Source organism: Octopus bimaculoides, chromosome 11, assembly GCF_001194135.2.
Source record: "Octopus bimaculoides isolate UCB-OBI-ISO-001 chromosome 11, ASM119413v2, whole genome shotgun sequence".
Taxonomy (NCBI): Eukaryota; Metazoa; Mollusca; class Cephalopoda; order Octopoda; family Octopodidae; genus Octopus; species Octopus bimaculoides.
Window position 1 is genome coordinate 28691000 of NC_068991.1, and position 16073 is coordinate 28707072.

At 40.9% G+C, this 16073-nt stretch overlaps 1 protein-coding gene across 1 annotated transcript in view; it reads left to right on the forward strand.

Annotated features, from left to right (window-relative positions):
* Positions 1–16073, forward strand: part of LOC106874259 (ubiquinone biosynthesis monooxygenase COQ6, mitochondrial) — a 32029-nt gene that overhangs the window by 12995 nt on the left and 2961 nt on the right. The window contains exons 7-10 of the mRNA XM_014921918.2: positions 1028–1135; positions 5800–5878; positions 10021–10147; positions 12688–12803. Of these exons, the coding sequence (XP_014777404.1) occupies positions 1028–1135; positions 5800–5878; positions 10021–10147; positions 12688–12803 (430 nt within the window). The remainder of the gene's footprint in view (positions 1–1027; positions 1136–5799; positions 5879–10020; positions 10148–12687; positions 12804–16073) is intronic.

Genomic DNA, 16073 nt, shown 5'->3' on the forward strand with positions numbered 1-16073 from the left:
TTGTGTATATGTGTGTGTTTGTGTGTATATGTTTCACTCCCTCCCAGCCCTGCCCCTATACTCTATCCATCTCTGTCACTGTACATCACTCTCTCTTTCCCCCACCCCTTTCTCATCCAACATCATATACATATTTTCTGAACTACCTTCAGATTTACATTATTTACATTTAACGGATACTTGTCCTCATCTTGTTTGTTGTTAACACAACGTTTCGGCTGATATACCCTCCAGCCTTCATTTGGGGTCTTAGGGAAATTTTGAACCAAGACACCTGATGAAGGCTGGAGGGTATATCAGCTGAAACATGTTAACAACAAACAAGATGAGGACAAATATCCATCAAATGTAAATAATGTAAATTATGTATATGATTCCTCATCTCTTAAATATAGAACTGTATTACCTACAGATTTGTTACACTGCTGCTCTCCCTCCTTCCTGTACTGTCACTTATCACCTCCTCTCCTCTGAGCCACTCCTATTCTTTCACCTTCATACTCATATTTACCATTGACTACACCTCACCACTTCTTTTCACTACATTCACCTCTATACCCATCTCTAACCATTTGTCACTCGCCTCTCACACTCTAACGAACTTATCCACCCATCCTACTCAATTCTTTGACCGTTAAGAAAGTATCTCAAAATACCTTCTTATATCCTAAGAATACACTTTGACACTTCATCACCTCCAATGTTGTCTTCTTTCCAGCTATTCCCCCACTACTGTTATATAACGTCTTGTTATATAACAAGACATATGTTCCTTGTTCCTCTATCATCTTTTAGCCTCTGAAGACCTGGCATAGTGCCAACTCCCTCTCTAGCATAACCCCACTCAGCTGAGGGTCTTTTGCAAATTATTTGGTGACCTCACAAATGTTGGTGTCCCAGAAAAGGCACCAGAAGCCTAACCAAAGCAGACATTGAAGCTCAGTGCAGTCTGCTTGCTCATTGGATTCTGTCAAACCATCCATAAATTGAGTTATTGACTTGCTTCTTTCTATCTTCCATCCAACAGCTATCAAAGAAAGAAAGTTCTCTTGTTTGGAGCACCAGCCATGAACATGCCAAAGAATTGGTCTCCATGGATGCTGACACATTTGTTGATGCAGTCAATAATGCTTTGGTAAGTAAACACTGCTGATTCCATAATTGTAACACTGATATGAACATATCAGTGAAGACTATGACAGTTCATATTTCTTATTTTATCCACTTGTGTGTGTCTTAATATGTGGAGAGATCCAAGCGTGTCTTGATAGCAATTTTTAAATATATACTTATATAAATATATCAAGATGCAGGGATGGCTGTGTGGTAAGGAGTTTGCTTCCCAGCCACATGGTTTTGACTTCAGTCCCACTACATGGCACCTTGGGCAAATGTCTTCTACTATAGTCTCAGACCAACCAAAGCCTTTGAGTGGATTTGGTCTGCAGAAACTGAAAGAAGCCTGTTGTATATCTATCTATCTATCTATCTATCTATATATATATATATATATATATATGTATATACAAATAATATATGAGTATATGCATATATACGTACATATATGTACATACCTATATCTACATGTATGTATAGATGCATATCTGGGTACAGGACGTTGCAAAAAAAACGTGGACAAAATGATAAACGGAGTACAGAAAACACACAGGCCACATGGAGAACATTTCCTTCATCAGCTGCCACCATTCTAAAACTAAGGGAGAATTCACAAAAAAACAACAGACGAAGACAGGTGGTATATAAAACAAGCAGATGTATTAGTATAACGCTCGCGAAGTGAAAAAGTCTAACATTTCAAGCCTATGCTCTTCCGCAGAAAGGAACACAGAAAGAAACAAAGAGAGAGAAAAAATGTGTGTAGTGGTTAGCAATCTATCATGGCCCTTATATGTCTGTGTTTGTCCTCCATCACTGCTTGACAACCAGTGTTGGTATGTTTATGTCCCTGTAACTGAAAGATTCAGCCAAAAAAAAAAACAATACCATGCTTTAACAAATTAAGCCCTGTGGTTGATTCATTCAACTAAAATTCTTCAAGGTGGTGCCCCTGCATGGCCATAGTCTGGTGACTGAATTAAATAAAAGAATAGAAGAAAAAATATTATATATTATGTGTGTGTGAGTCTGTGTATGCAGGTGTGGTTGTGAGGTGCAGATGTGGCTAAGTATTGGCACAAGTATGGCTGTCTGGTTAAGAGGTTTGCTTCACAACCATGTGGTTTTCAGTTCAGTCCTACTGCAAAGCACCTTGGGAAAATGTCTCCTACTATATCCCAGGGCTGACCAAAACCTTGTGAGTGAAGCAAATAAAAGAATAAAAAAACAAGGAAAGAGGCTGAGTGAAATAGAGATAATAATGGTGGCCTGGCCGAACTAGCGTGCGCAAGCATGTGTATGTATGTGAGAATGGTGTGTGAGTGTGTATGTGGGAATGGGGAGTGAGTTCATGTGAATGTATGTGTGGGTGAGCTTGAAATTATGTAGGCCTATGTGTGTGCATTTATAAATAACCTAGTGCATACATTTTGTCGAGTGGTGGTGTGCGTTTCATGTGCTGATGTGTATGTGTGTGTCGTCGTCGTCGTCATCGTCGTCGTTTAACGTCCGCTTTCCATGCTAGCATGGGTTGGACGATTTGACTGAGGACTGGTGATATGTGTATTGATATGTGTACATATGTGTGTGTGCAAACGCATGGGCCTATTTGTGTGTGGTGTGGGTACTGAGTTAGGCTGTATACAGATGTGGGGGTGAAGGAGAAGGGTAGTTGAAGGTGGGAGGTATGTGGGAATCTGTGTAGGGTTGGTGTTAGATGAAGAGAGTTGGCAAATTAAGGCCATAAGGAGCAAAGGAATGAAGGGAGAAGATTAATTCCTGTTCAAGGCAAAGGTGGTAGTTCAGGTGGCTCCTGTGCAGAGACAGTCCAAACACAGACATATGTTGCAGCACATGACCAGTGGAGGAGAAGTGGCACAGGACCAGGTTGTCATTGCTGAGTCTGATGTCTCAGAGGTGCTCAATGAACTGGTGGCCAAGTGGCATCCCATTTGACCCATGTACAGTGAAGGACAGAGAGAGCAGGCAATGCAGTAGATAAGTAGATAACATTGCTGGAGATGTAGGTAAAAGAGCCAGTGATGTGATAGGGGCAGTGGTGGGTGCTGGTGAGGATAGTGGTGTTGGAGAGGTAGAGGCAGGTGTGACAGTATGGGCAAGAGCAGGGGAAGGAGCCAGGAGTAGGGAAGAAACTGTGGGACTAGGAAGTCACACAGGTTATGGGTGCATATGAAGGAGGGAAGGTGGGGGGTCGGGCTGGAGTCAACGAAAGGCTCAGAGAATAGTGTGTTGGAGGGATGGTAGGTGAGGAGAAACAGGAGGCGGGTAAGCATGGGATAGCTGTAGGGAGAGGGAGAGTAGAGGCACAGTCAACAGATCTTGCCCAAGCAAGGGCAGTTGGGATAATGGTGAGGGGATATCAATGTAGGGTGAAGTGGCAAGTCATGAGTTGAGACTGGGTCTCAAAATCATGACCATCACTGCAGAACTGACATAGACAGAGGAACTGGGAATGGGGGATGGAGAGCTTGGTGTGGTTAGGGTGGGAGGAGGAGAAGTTGAAGTAGGAGTGTAAGTCTTTGTGTTTGTAGTGGGTGGAGGTGGTAAGAGCAGAGTGGGCTATACTAATGGAAATGTCTAGAAATTCAACAGAGGTGTTGGAGAGAGTACAGGAGAATTCGAGGGCTGGATGGAAGGACTGGATGAAGCAGAGGAAGGAGTCAAGATGTTTTCAAAGTTATGAGGTTGCACTAATACAGTTGTTAATAGTATGACCATGTAGCTCAGGAGTAGGGCCAGTGAACTGTGTGAATATTTGGGCCTCTACATAGCCTACGAGCAGAATTGCATAGTTGGGGCTCATTCTCATTCTCATAGCCACTACTGAGACCTGTTGGTAAAACTCCCCCGTAAATGAGAAGCAATTGTTGAAGGCGAGGACAAGTTCAGCCAAACAAAGAATTGTAGAGGTGTCGGGCTGAGGGTCTGGACAAAGGTCTAGAAAGTGTTTTAGTGTAAGGATACCTTCATTGTGCAGGATCACCATGTAAGAGATTTGATATACATACATAGATACATCATCATCATCATCGTTTAACATCTGCCTTCCATGCTGGCATGGGTCAGACGGTTTGACTGGGGACCAGCAGGCCAGTAGGCTGCGCCAGGCTCCAATCTGATCTGGCAATGTTTCTACAGCTGGATGTCCATCTTAACACCAACCACTCTGAGAGTGTAGCGGGTGCTTTTTATGTGCCACTGGCATGGGAGCCAGTCAGGCAGCACTGGCATCGACCACATTCAAACAGTGCTTTTTACATGCCATATATATATATATATCAGGTCATCCCATATGTTCTGTCTGAATTTTGAATAAAGAAAACAAGTGATTAAATGTTATATTTGATTGAAATTTAATCATCATTGTACTTTTCCTGATTATCTATGACTTCCTTCCATCTATTTACAAGCTTTTTAATCCCATCAGTGTAAAACTCTTTTGGTTTCAAAGTGAAGAACTCTGAAATGTCAGCTTCGACCTCCTCCTGGCTTGCGTAAGTTTTGTCCCCCAAATGATTCTGTAAACTACGAAACAAATGGTAGTCTGAAGGAGCAAGGTTGGGAGAATAAGATAGATGAGGAATTTTTTCTTAACCAAGCTCTTCGATCTTCTGTGATGGGATCTTTGCAGTGTGGGGTCGCGCATTGTCCTGATGAAATATCGCTCCTTTTTGATTCACTAAAGTGGGTCTTTTTTCTTCAAAGCTTGGTTCAAATGCTCTAATTGCTGACAGTAGACTTGAGCATTGATTGTTGCATTAGGTGGTAATAATTCAAAGTGAATTACTCTTTTGCAATTCCACCAGATAGAGAGAAGAACCTTTTTTCCATGAAGTTCCCTTCTCGCTGGACTGGCTTCTGTGCAGGTGGCACGTAAAAAACACCATTTTGAGCATGGCCATTGCCAGTACCGCCTGACTGGCCCTCGTGCCGGTGGCACATAAAAGCACCCACTACACTCTCGTAGTGGTTGGCGTTAGGAAGGGCATCCAGCTGTAGAAACTCTGCCAGATCAGATTGGAGCCTGGTGCAGCCATCAGGTTCACCAGTCCTCAGTCAAATCGTCCAACCCACGCTAGCATGGAAAGCTATATATATATATATATATATATATACACACACATATATATATATATATATACACACACACACACACACACACACTCATACGCACACACACACATATGTATTTGTATATATACATACATATAATTTTCTTTTCTGTTGAAGATACTTACAAGTGCACAGTTGTTCAATCAATTGAACAATCTATTCATTAAATTAAAGTGTGAAGTGGTTGAGTATTTCATAGACACATGTACACATTTACCCAGTATGACAAAATGTGACAAGCCTGAACTTTTGAATAACATAGAAGTCTATATGGTAGGCTTTGACACAATTTCCATCTGCTTAGTGGTTAAAAAGCAAACAATTCATCCATGTGTGTGTGTATCTCTATGTTTTATGTTAATCACTTATCTCAGTGTATGTTTGTGTAGATTGTGTGCATGCGTGCTTCTCAGGTGTCTCTTAATTATTTCATTCTCTTTCTTCCTCACCTCACAATTCCCTCACACCCACACTCTCTCTTGCTCACTTCACATTCTTTCTCTTCCCCCTCTCTCTCTCCCTCTCTGACAGTTTTTATCTTTCTCTTAGTGGCATGATGATAAAAAGGACCAACTTGCTTTGACGTTTGGAAATTTCATGGAGAATTTTCTACAGAAATTTGTCCCTGGTAAATCAGTTCTTTATTTTCACCTTAATTTGCCTCAAATCACCAAGCTAGATAGTATTTCTGCTAATTATTAGGCATACATACATACATATATACACACACAAGTGTATTTATACACTCATCAAAAAGAAGGAACTAAGGTTCTTTCTCAAACCATTGGCCATAAGGCCAGTTTCTCAGATTTTGTGGCATACATATTCCCCTCCTGGATTGGATGCCAATCAGTGGCATGATTACTCTCCTTTGCCATCTGAGTGAACTGGAGCAACGTGAAATGAAGTGTTTTGCTCTGGAACACAATGCATCATCTGGTACGAGAATCAAAACTACTACCTTACAATCATGTGTGCAACCCCCTGACTATTAGATCACACATACACATAGTGTGTGTGTGTGTGTTTTTATATGTGTGTGTGTGTGTATAGTCCCTCTTAAATCATTTACTTCTTTATTTTTACATTCATATATCTCAAATCACTAAGCTGAATAGTATTTCTGGTATTTCTTGTACATACATATTTTTATGTATGTGTATGTATGTATGTATGTGTGTATGTATGTATGTATGTATGTATGTATGTATGTATGTATGTATGTATGTATGTGTGTATGTATGTATGTATATATATCTCAATATCATCATCATCGTTTAATGTCCGTTTTCCATGCTGGCATGAGTTGGATGTTTTGACTGAGGTTTGGAGAGCCAGCAGCTGCACCAGACTTTAATCTGATCTGGCAATGTTTCTACAGCTGGATGCCCTTCCTAATGCCAACCACTCTGAGAGTGTAGTGGGTGCTTTTTACATGCCCCCAGCACAGGAGCCAGTCAGTGGTGTACTGGCATCAGACACATTCGGATGGTGCTTTTTACATGCCACCGGCACAGGGGCCAGTAAGGTGGTCCTGGTATCAATCACATTCAGATAGTGCTTTTTACTTTCAACCAGCACAGGAACCAGTCAGTGGGTACTGGTATCAGCCACATTCGGATGGTGCTTTTTATGTGCCACTGGCATGGGAGCCAATCAGCGGGTACTGGCATCAGCCATGTTCAGATGGTGCTTTTTACATGTTGCTGGCACAGGGGCCAATCAGGTGGTCCTGGGAACGATCACATTCGTGATCGGATAGTACATTTTGCGTACCACTGGCACAGGAACCAGTCAGGTAGACCTGGTACCGACCATGTTTGGATGGTGCTTTTTATGTGCCATCGGCGCAGGAGCCAGTCAGGAGGCACTGGTCACAGCAACGATTTTGGTTTTACTTGACTCAACAGGTCTTCTCAAGCATATCATATCGCCCGATGCATCAAGGGTACTCTTAACTGGGCCAGGCCACGAGTGCCAGTCCGGCAGTACTGGCAACGGCCATGCTCAAATGGTGTTTTTTTACATGCCACCTGCACAGGAGTCAGTCCAATATTTTATTCACATGCCACCAGCACAAGTGCCAGTAAGGCGAAGCTGGAAACGATTGCGCTCAAATGGTGATTTTTACATGCCACCGGCATGGAAGCAAGACCACTGCTCTGGTAGTGATCCTGCTTGGATGGTGCTGTTAGCGCTCCACTGGCACGGGTGCCAGTTAACGAATTTGGTTCAATTTTTGATTTCGATTTCACTTGCCTCAACAGATCTTTGCAAGCAGGGTTTTGTGTCCAAAGAAGGAAAGGTATGCATAAGTGGGCTGGCTACACCCCTGGTAAAGGCCACAGGTTATGGTCTCACTTATATATATACAATACATATATATGTACACGTATATATACACATATATACATTCATGCATATATTTTTACATATATATACATACATATATACATACATCTACTACATATGTGATGTGGAAAATTCTGTCTATGGGTGTGTTTGTTTTTGGAGTTGTTATCTAACTCCTCCTACACCGTTTTATCAATTTTGATGAAACTTGACACGTCAGTAGAACTCATGTCTGGAAAACTAGTGACTTCAATTTGTTCACAGTCTTGATAACTAACTGTAGCACATCATTCAACCTATCATTCATATTTTTTTCCCACTAAATGCTGCAGGTGTGCCAGGCAATGAACAGTTAGTATCTGGTGGGAATTTTCACGCTTTAGGAGAGATGAAAGACCTCTGTATCTTCTATCATCGAAGGAGCTCCATCAAACGTACAGGCAAGAATATTACTGAGTGGGATATTATGTTCAAAAAGGGAAGACTTGAGATTGTGAAAAATAGTCGCTGAAATACCAAACATATACCATCATCAAACATTGATTGACCACAACAGTTGACTCATCCACTTGTATAGAAAATTCAGAATACTGGGGAATATTAATGAGTTGATGTTTGACATCATTGGCCATTTCATCGATGCGTCGAGAAATTGTGTTATTACTAAGTGGGATCATCTTTGTAAAGTTATCGGGTTTTTCATGCATAATGGTTGACAAAAACTCTTCGATAACTGGGCAAAGTAATGTTTGTCCAATTGTGTGAGACTTCCCAGACTTAGCAACAAGCAATGCAATTAACTCGCCATTCTCCTGTTTACTGATGGTGATATTTGTTTACAACTATTGTTCAATACAGGACTAAGAGACACAGGCCACATAGGCACATTCATACTTGTACACATACATACACACATACACACAGAGGCACAGGTGTGATTGTGTGGTTGAGCAGCTTGCTTTCCAGCCATGTGGTTTCAGGTTTAATCCCATAGCACAATACCTTGGACAAGCATCATCTACTATAGCCTTGGAATGACCAAAGCATTGTGAGTGGATTTGATAGGTAGAAACTCAATGAAGCCTCTTCTGTGTTTGTGTGTGTGTGCATGCACAGACATGCATGTGTGTGTATATGTATGTGTCTATGCATATACATACATATATGTGTGTGTGTTCATGTGTATCTATATTTTGACGTGATGGTTGCAAAGAGCATCACCATCATACATGCAGTGTTGTTTGTTTCTAGTTTTTCATGAAAATTATGTTTGGCTATGGGAAAATATTACTTTATTTGAAAACAGGTGAAGATTGGCAGAAGGAAGGGGATCCACCCATAAAGAAATCTGCTTCAATGCATTCCTTCTGCCCCATGGTAACTTGGAAAAGTGGATGTTAAATGATGATGATAATGGTGTATATATCCAGCAGGGTTGCACATGAGTTTCAGTGGTTTAAAAGTTCACTTTATACCTGTAAAGTCGTGGGTTCAGTTCCACCACATGAGATCTCGAGCATATTTGTTTTACTATAGAGTCTAATTAACCAAAGCTTTCTGAGTGAAAGTGAGTAATAGAAACTGTACAGAAGCCCATGTGCCTGTCATTCAAAAGTCTGCCCTTATCTCACTGCATCACATTGACTCTATTTCAGAATTATTTTAAGAGGATATATGTCTATAGAATAGTCAATCGCTTTGCACACTAATTCAATGAACAAGTTGTTCAGTCGATTGTACAATTAGGTACTAAGACATCATTCTTAATGAGAGTGTTCATTATCATGGCTAACAGGCTTCTGTACAATTTCCCTCTAATTCCACACACACAGCAATGAATATTGTACAAAGAACCTCATGGCTGCAATGCAAACCTTTTACTCACACAGCCATGCCTGCATCTGTTTGAAAGCAATATTGGTTTCAAATTTCAGCACAAGGCTAGCAATTTCAGAGGAGGGGCTAAGTCTGTTACATTTACCCCAGTATTCAACTGGTGCTTCTTTTTTCAACCCTGAAAGGATGAAAGGCAAAGTCAACCCCAGTGGCAATAATTATAATAATAATTCTTTCTACTAAAGGCACAAGGCCTGAAATTTTAGAGAAGGGTACTAGTCAATTACATCGACCCCAGTGTTTCACTGGTACTTAATTTATCAACCCTCATAGGATGTAAGGTAAAGTTGATCTCAGCAGAATTTGAACTTAGGACATAAACATGGACAAAATGCCACTAAGCATTTTGCTTGGTATGCTAACCATTCTGCCAGTTTGCCACCTTTGTTTGAAAGCAATATTGGAACTATGAATGGTTTAGTTGATCTGTTTGCCAGAAATCCTTGAAACACTTACTTCATGTGAGATATGACATAATTTGAAATATATATGTTTAATGGACCCTTTTCTTCCTGTTAACAGGTGGAGGTGGTTCTTTGAGACAAATGCCACCAACAATTTCCAATGTTGATGAAGGATCACGAGCCTTGTTCCCCTTAGGTTTGAATGTTGCCTCATATTTTGTCCGACAAGGAGTTGCCTTAATTGGGTGAGTATTTCTTACTTTCTACCAGATCAACCATTCATAAGACAGGCATACGTACATGTACCTACACTTGCATGTTGTTGTATCAATATGCTCCATTGGATGTGCAACATCAGTGCGCATGTGCAACAAAGTACAAATGTATTGATAGAAAAGTTTGGCATAAGAGGAATCAAATGTAGCATGCAAGAGGAAAGACTACATTGGTTTTGACACGTGATGTGTATGAATGAGGACAGCTACATAAAGAAGTGCCGATCACTGAAAGTGGATGGTATCCATGGAAGAGGGAGACACAGGAAGATGTGGGATGTAATGGTAAGGACCATTCTCAGGATGTTGGGCTTCACATAGGAAATGACAATGGACTGAGATGTCTGGCGATATGAAGTTCTTGAGAAGACCTGCCCACATCAGTGAAACGGAGTTCTAGAAGCACTGCGGGTCCCACCCACACTTAAAAAGAAAACTTCTCACACACCCTACCACAACAAACCAAACTACATCTCTTCCTCACATTTCCACTTCATGCACTATGCTTATCTCCCACTCCCCAATCCCGTCCTCTTGGCCCTGGTGCCACTGTATCATTGCTCTCTGCTAGCCCCCGACCTGTGTGTTCCACCTACATGTAACAAGTAAACTTTTCACACACCCTATCCCCAACAAACCAACCTACATCTCTTCTCTTCCTCACATTTCCTCCTTCATACAGTATACCTAACTCTCACTCCCCAATCTTGTCCTCATAGCCCTGTTCCTCTGTATTATTGCTATCCGGTAGCCCCACCCCCAACTCTATATATATACCCAGGTTTCTGCCACTCACTCCCCACTTCCAGACACTTTAACCATGCTTCTTTCGCAATATCCTACCACTTATATTATGGCATTCGAACGTTAAGGCTATGCCCTGGCACTTGCCACCATCTATATCTCTCTCTTCCTTTACTCAACCATCCCATTTATATTCTGATCCCTGCCCTTTGTGAGTATGCTCAGCACTTTGCCACCATTTCTATCCTGCTGTCTCCTACTCTCTCTCTCCTTCTCCTGCACTTCCCTCAGGATGGATAACGACGTCTTTCGTTTGCGGCAGTGCACTTGTTTCTGACTTCATTCCTGATCTATCTCTCTCTCTCTTCCTCTCCCCCCAACCGGGCAACCTTGTACCTCCTCTACAGCAAGCCACCTGTTTCTATCTCTCTGTCTCACTATAACCTTTCCGACACAAGATCACCTCCTCCAATGCCCCCTCCCCTCTCAAAAGAGATTTTTCTTTTTTGTCTTGCAAATACTTGGTGACCCTGTCAGTGCAGGTGCCACTTAAAAGCACCGAGTCCACACTGTAAAGTGGTTGGTATTTGGAAGAGCATCCAGCTGTAAAAATCCTGCCAAAAGAAGTCTGGTGCAGGCTTCTACTTGGTCAGCTCTTGTCAAACTGTCCCACCCATACCAGCATGGAAGGTAGACGTTAAACAATGATGATGATGATATATATATATATTTATTTATTTATTTCACACACACACATAGATACAAGCATTTATTTAACAGGCACAACCTAAGTGTCTCCTTTAGTTGTGCACCGAACATAAAAAGCATTTTAACAAGCACCCACAAAACAAGGGAGGAGGGAGGTTGCTCTTGCAGAGTAAGCAATAACTGTCCAATAGGAGGCTGGTGCAAGGTGGTAACCAACAACCCCAGTACCACTGCCACAGATGATGGACAAACCATTATTATCGACATCAGTAGAGTGACTGGCCCCACACCATATGTTACCACCAGTACAATCGTCACAGCTAGAGATGGTGACCAATCTGGGACCAACGACACAGAGGAAGAAACCGGGATCCTCAGTACCACCACCTCAGACGATAACCAAGCAATTATCATTGACACTGATGGAGTAACCAGCTCTGCACCATATGTTACCACCAAGCTACACCCACACTAACACTAGCAGCATCACCGCCAACCATATGACTAGAAACAATAACCACAGAGTTAACACCCTTATATCATTGTACCATAATGACAGCATTAGCAATGGTGTTACCAACAGCATCACCATACCTGGAGCCTACCAGAGATATAGTTCTTTCAAGCATTGCTAAAAAGACATTTTGTCATGTCCCTAGCCAGCCATGTGTGGCACCTCAAAGATCAAGGGACCTCATGTGATATCAAGTGGAAAATAGTAGAACGTTCAGGCCTATATATTAATGGGATGTTCATGATTGGATGTTCATTGGACTGGGTTTATAAATGTTCATTAGACTGGTTTCTAGCCATTCACTGGATTGATAGTGTTCACTAGATTGGTTGTTCTATGCACACATTCACGCATGCAAACTTCTACATAATTTCTCTAAACTAATTTTATCCCAGGTACCACTCAGTGGGACTGAACTCAGAATTCCATGGCTTTGTAGTGAACTTCTTAACCACACTACCACACTTGTACCCATAATAAAAAGATTAATGAATATATCTGACGTTGAAGTGTAACAGTAATATATTTTATTGGTTATTTACAGGGATGCTGCCCATCGAATCCATCCATTGGCTGGTCAAGGAGTGAACCTTGGTTTTGCTGATGTTACTTGTCTTTCTGACAAATTACTGGAAGCAGTGAATCAAGGCAGTGATTTAGGTACCTTTGTTTCTCTCTTTTTAATCTTTTGTTCATTTATTGTGATTAGGCGCAAACATGGCTTGGTTTAGGCGTGGTTGTGGGATCAAGAAGCTTGCTTCCCAACCATGTGATTTCAGGTTCAGTCCCACTGCATATCTTGGGCAAATGCCTTCTACTATAGCCCCAAGCTGACTATATTCTTGGGAGTTAATGTACATATGTGTGTGTAAAGCAGCAAGCTGGCAAAATCATTAGCATGCCAAGCAAAATGCTTAGCAGCATTTTGTCTGTCTTTACATTCCGAGTTCAGATTCCACTGAGGTTGACTTTGCCTTTCATCCTTTATGGGTCAATAAAATAAGTACCAGTTTAACACTGGAGTTGATGTAATCAACTTACCCCTCACCTAAAACTGCTGGCTTTGTGCCAAAATTTGAAATCAATATGTGTGTGTACACTCATGTCTTGACATGGATGCACACACACACACACACACACACACACACACCATTGTCATACAAGCAATGTTGTTTGTTTTCAGTCTTCCATGAAGTACATATCTGGCCATAGGGAAATATTACCTTGCTTGAAAATAGATGTGGATTGGAGACAGGAAGGGCATCCTGCTGCAGAAAATCTCCCTCCATCTGACCCATGTAAACCTGAAATGATAATAATGATTTTCTATGCTAGCATGGTTTAGATGAGTATATTATTTAAGCATTCCTGTACAACTGGATACCTTTCTTGTCACTAACCCTCACCTGTTCTACAAGGAAGGGATATCTCATTCTGTATGTGAAGGTGCAAAGCGAGTAAATCATGTGTTGACAAGGTAAACTACAGCAACATCATTACTTCTTGCTCACTGATTTTTTGGTGAAGTACAGATGTACACATACGCATGTGCATACGTATACACAAGTGTATGTGTGTCAGCATTATTTTATGTCCAGTTTCCATGCCAGCATTGGGTGGATATTTTGACAGGATGCAAAAGATCAGAGGATCATATCTTGCTCTAATGTTGCTACTATTTTGGCATGATTTCTGTGGTTGGATGCATTTCTTAATGCTAACCACTTTACACAGTGTGCTTTTGTCATGGCATCTAAATTAGTGAGGTCACCAAGTAACTTGCAAGACTGAAGAACCTACTTGACTGAGGGAAGGATAGGAGATAGGATGGTCTCTTTTAGCAAGGTAATGGTAGGCTTAAATATGATAGAGAGGTTGGGGGGAACATGTTTACTGTTTGTAGTGGAAATTCACGGCTACCTAATATTTTACATGGGTGGATGGAGATGGCTGGAGCAGAGCTCAACAAGTGGTAAATAGAGTGATGATGAGGTGCCAAGTTCTAACACCAGTGATGTCCACTTTACCTCAGGTTAGCCCAATAAAGTAGACCTGTGATCACAGTCATTCCAGCCATACAGCATCTTCTGTGAGAGTATATCTTGGACAACATTATCCAAGGTGTCTTTTTATATAAAAATAAGGTAGGGTTTACAAAAGATTCAGTTGGTGTTTTTAGCAGGTTGAAAGAAGCTCCTTCATTAGTTCATGTATGTTTGTGTATTCATATGTTGTGGTCATGTAGCCACATACAAGCACTAGTTTGCAATGGTACAGGTTCAATTCCTAGTGAAGCCAAGTTCATGTCATATACTTGTTACAATTTCCAAGTCATTCCATCCTGGATTCCTACCAAAATGACTTATAGCATTCATACAACCTCTAGAACATGTCATCCAAGAAGTTATTAATGCCAGAGCACCTGACACAATTTTATACGGTAAAATGGAACATATCCTGTTGGCCATACTGGTAGAGGAGTGAACGTGAGTGACAGTTGAAGATGCTGAATGCAGGTGAACTGTTGTAGAAATTTTACTCTGAAGTCACTGTGCAAATTTTATTGTAAATGATATTTATTTTAATAATTTGACACACATGCACACACATATATATAAATATATATGAAATTAAGTATTAAACACTTACTTTCAAAATATTGTTCACTTGACATTTATAAATCATATGTAAGTTTTATCTTAATAATTATTACTGCGCACTCTACTACTGTTACTATCACTTCCCTGTCTATCTCTCTCTCTCTCTTGTTCTTCATCCTTTCTGCTTTTCTCTTCCAACCCTTCCCTATTCTTCTCTTCCTTTCAACGTTCTCTCTCTCTCACTCCTCCTCCTTGACCCTCTCGTCGCTGACACGTGACAAAAGGGATTCTTTCTTTCTATTTCCTGCCTTCCAATAGAGAAGACGTGATTTTTTTGTCTCTCAGTCACATCTAACTATCATTCAAAAGAATAATTTTTCTATCATCTTGGCCTAACAGCCCTCATCATTTGTTTTCACTGTTCTGTCTTGTTTTTACTGTCTTTTACTGTCTTGTTCTCACTGTCCTGTTCTTGTTTACACTTTCACCCTCCGCACAAAATTCCAAATTTTATTTATTTTGCTTTGCGGGAAGGACTGTTCCAACAAAGTCACGTATTGTCCTTGCCTTCAAAATGTGGATTAGATGGAACAGGGACGACTGAAGAAGGGAAATATTCTTTATGTTGCATGTCTTGTTTGTTTTTTTCGTCTTTATGTTTTCGTTTCTCATTGCGTTTAACGTTTTTTGTGATGTCCTGTACCCATATATGCATGTATGTATACATATAGATGTAGGTATGTACATATATGTATGGATATATGCATGTATTTATATATTATTTATGCTATATATATAGCTTTTACTTGTTTCAGTCATTAGTCATTAGACTGTGGGCCATGCTGGAGCACCACCTTGAAAATTTTTAGTCGAATGAATCAACCCATTCTTATTTTTTGTTAAGTCTCTTTTGCTGAACTGCTAAGTTACCAGGACAAACACAGACACAAAAACACACACACACACACCTGTGTGTGTATGTATACTCTTTTTTACTCTTTTATTTGTTTCAGTCATTTGACTGTGGCCATGTTGGAGCACCGCCTTTAGTCAAGCAAATTGACCCTAGGACTTATTCTTTGTAAGCCTAGTACTTATTCTATTGGTGTCTTTTGCCGAACCGTTAAGTAACAGGGATGTAAACACACCAGCATCGGTGATGTTGGGGGAAGCAAACACAGACACACAAACATATACACACACATACATATATACATATATACGACGGGCTTTTTTCAGTTTCCGTCTAACAAATCTACTCATAAGGCTTTGGTCGGTCTGAGGCTATAGTAGAAGACACTTGCCCAAGGTGCCACACAGTGGGACTGAA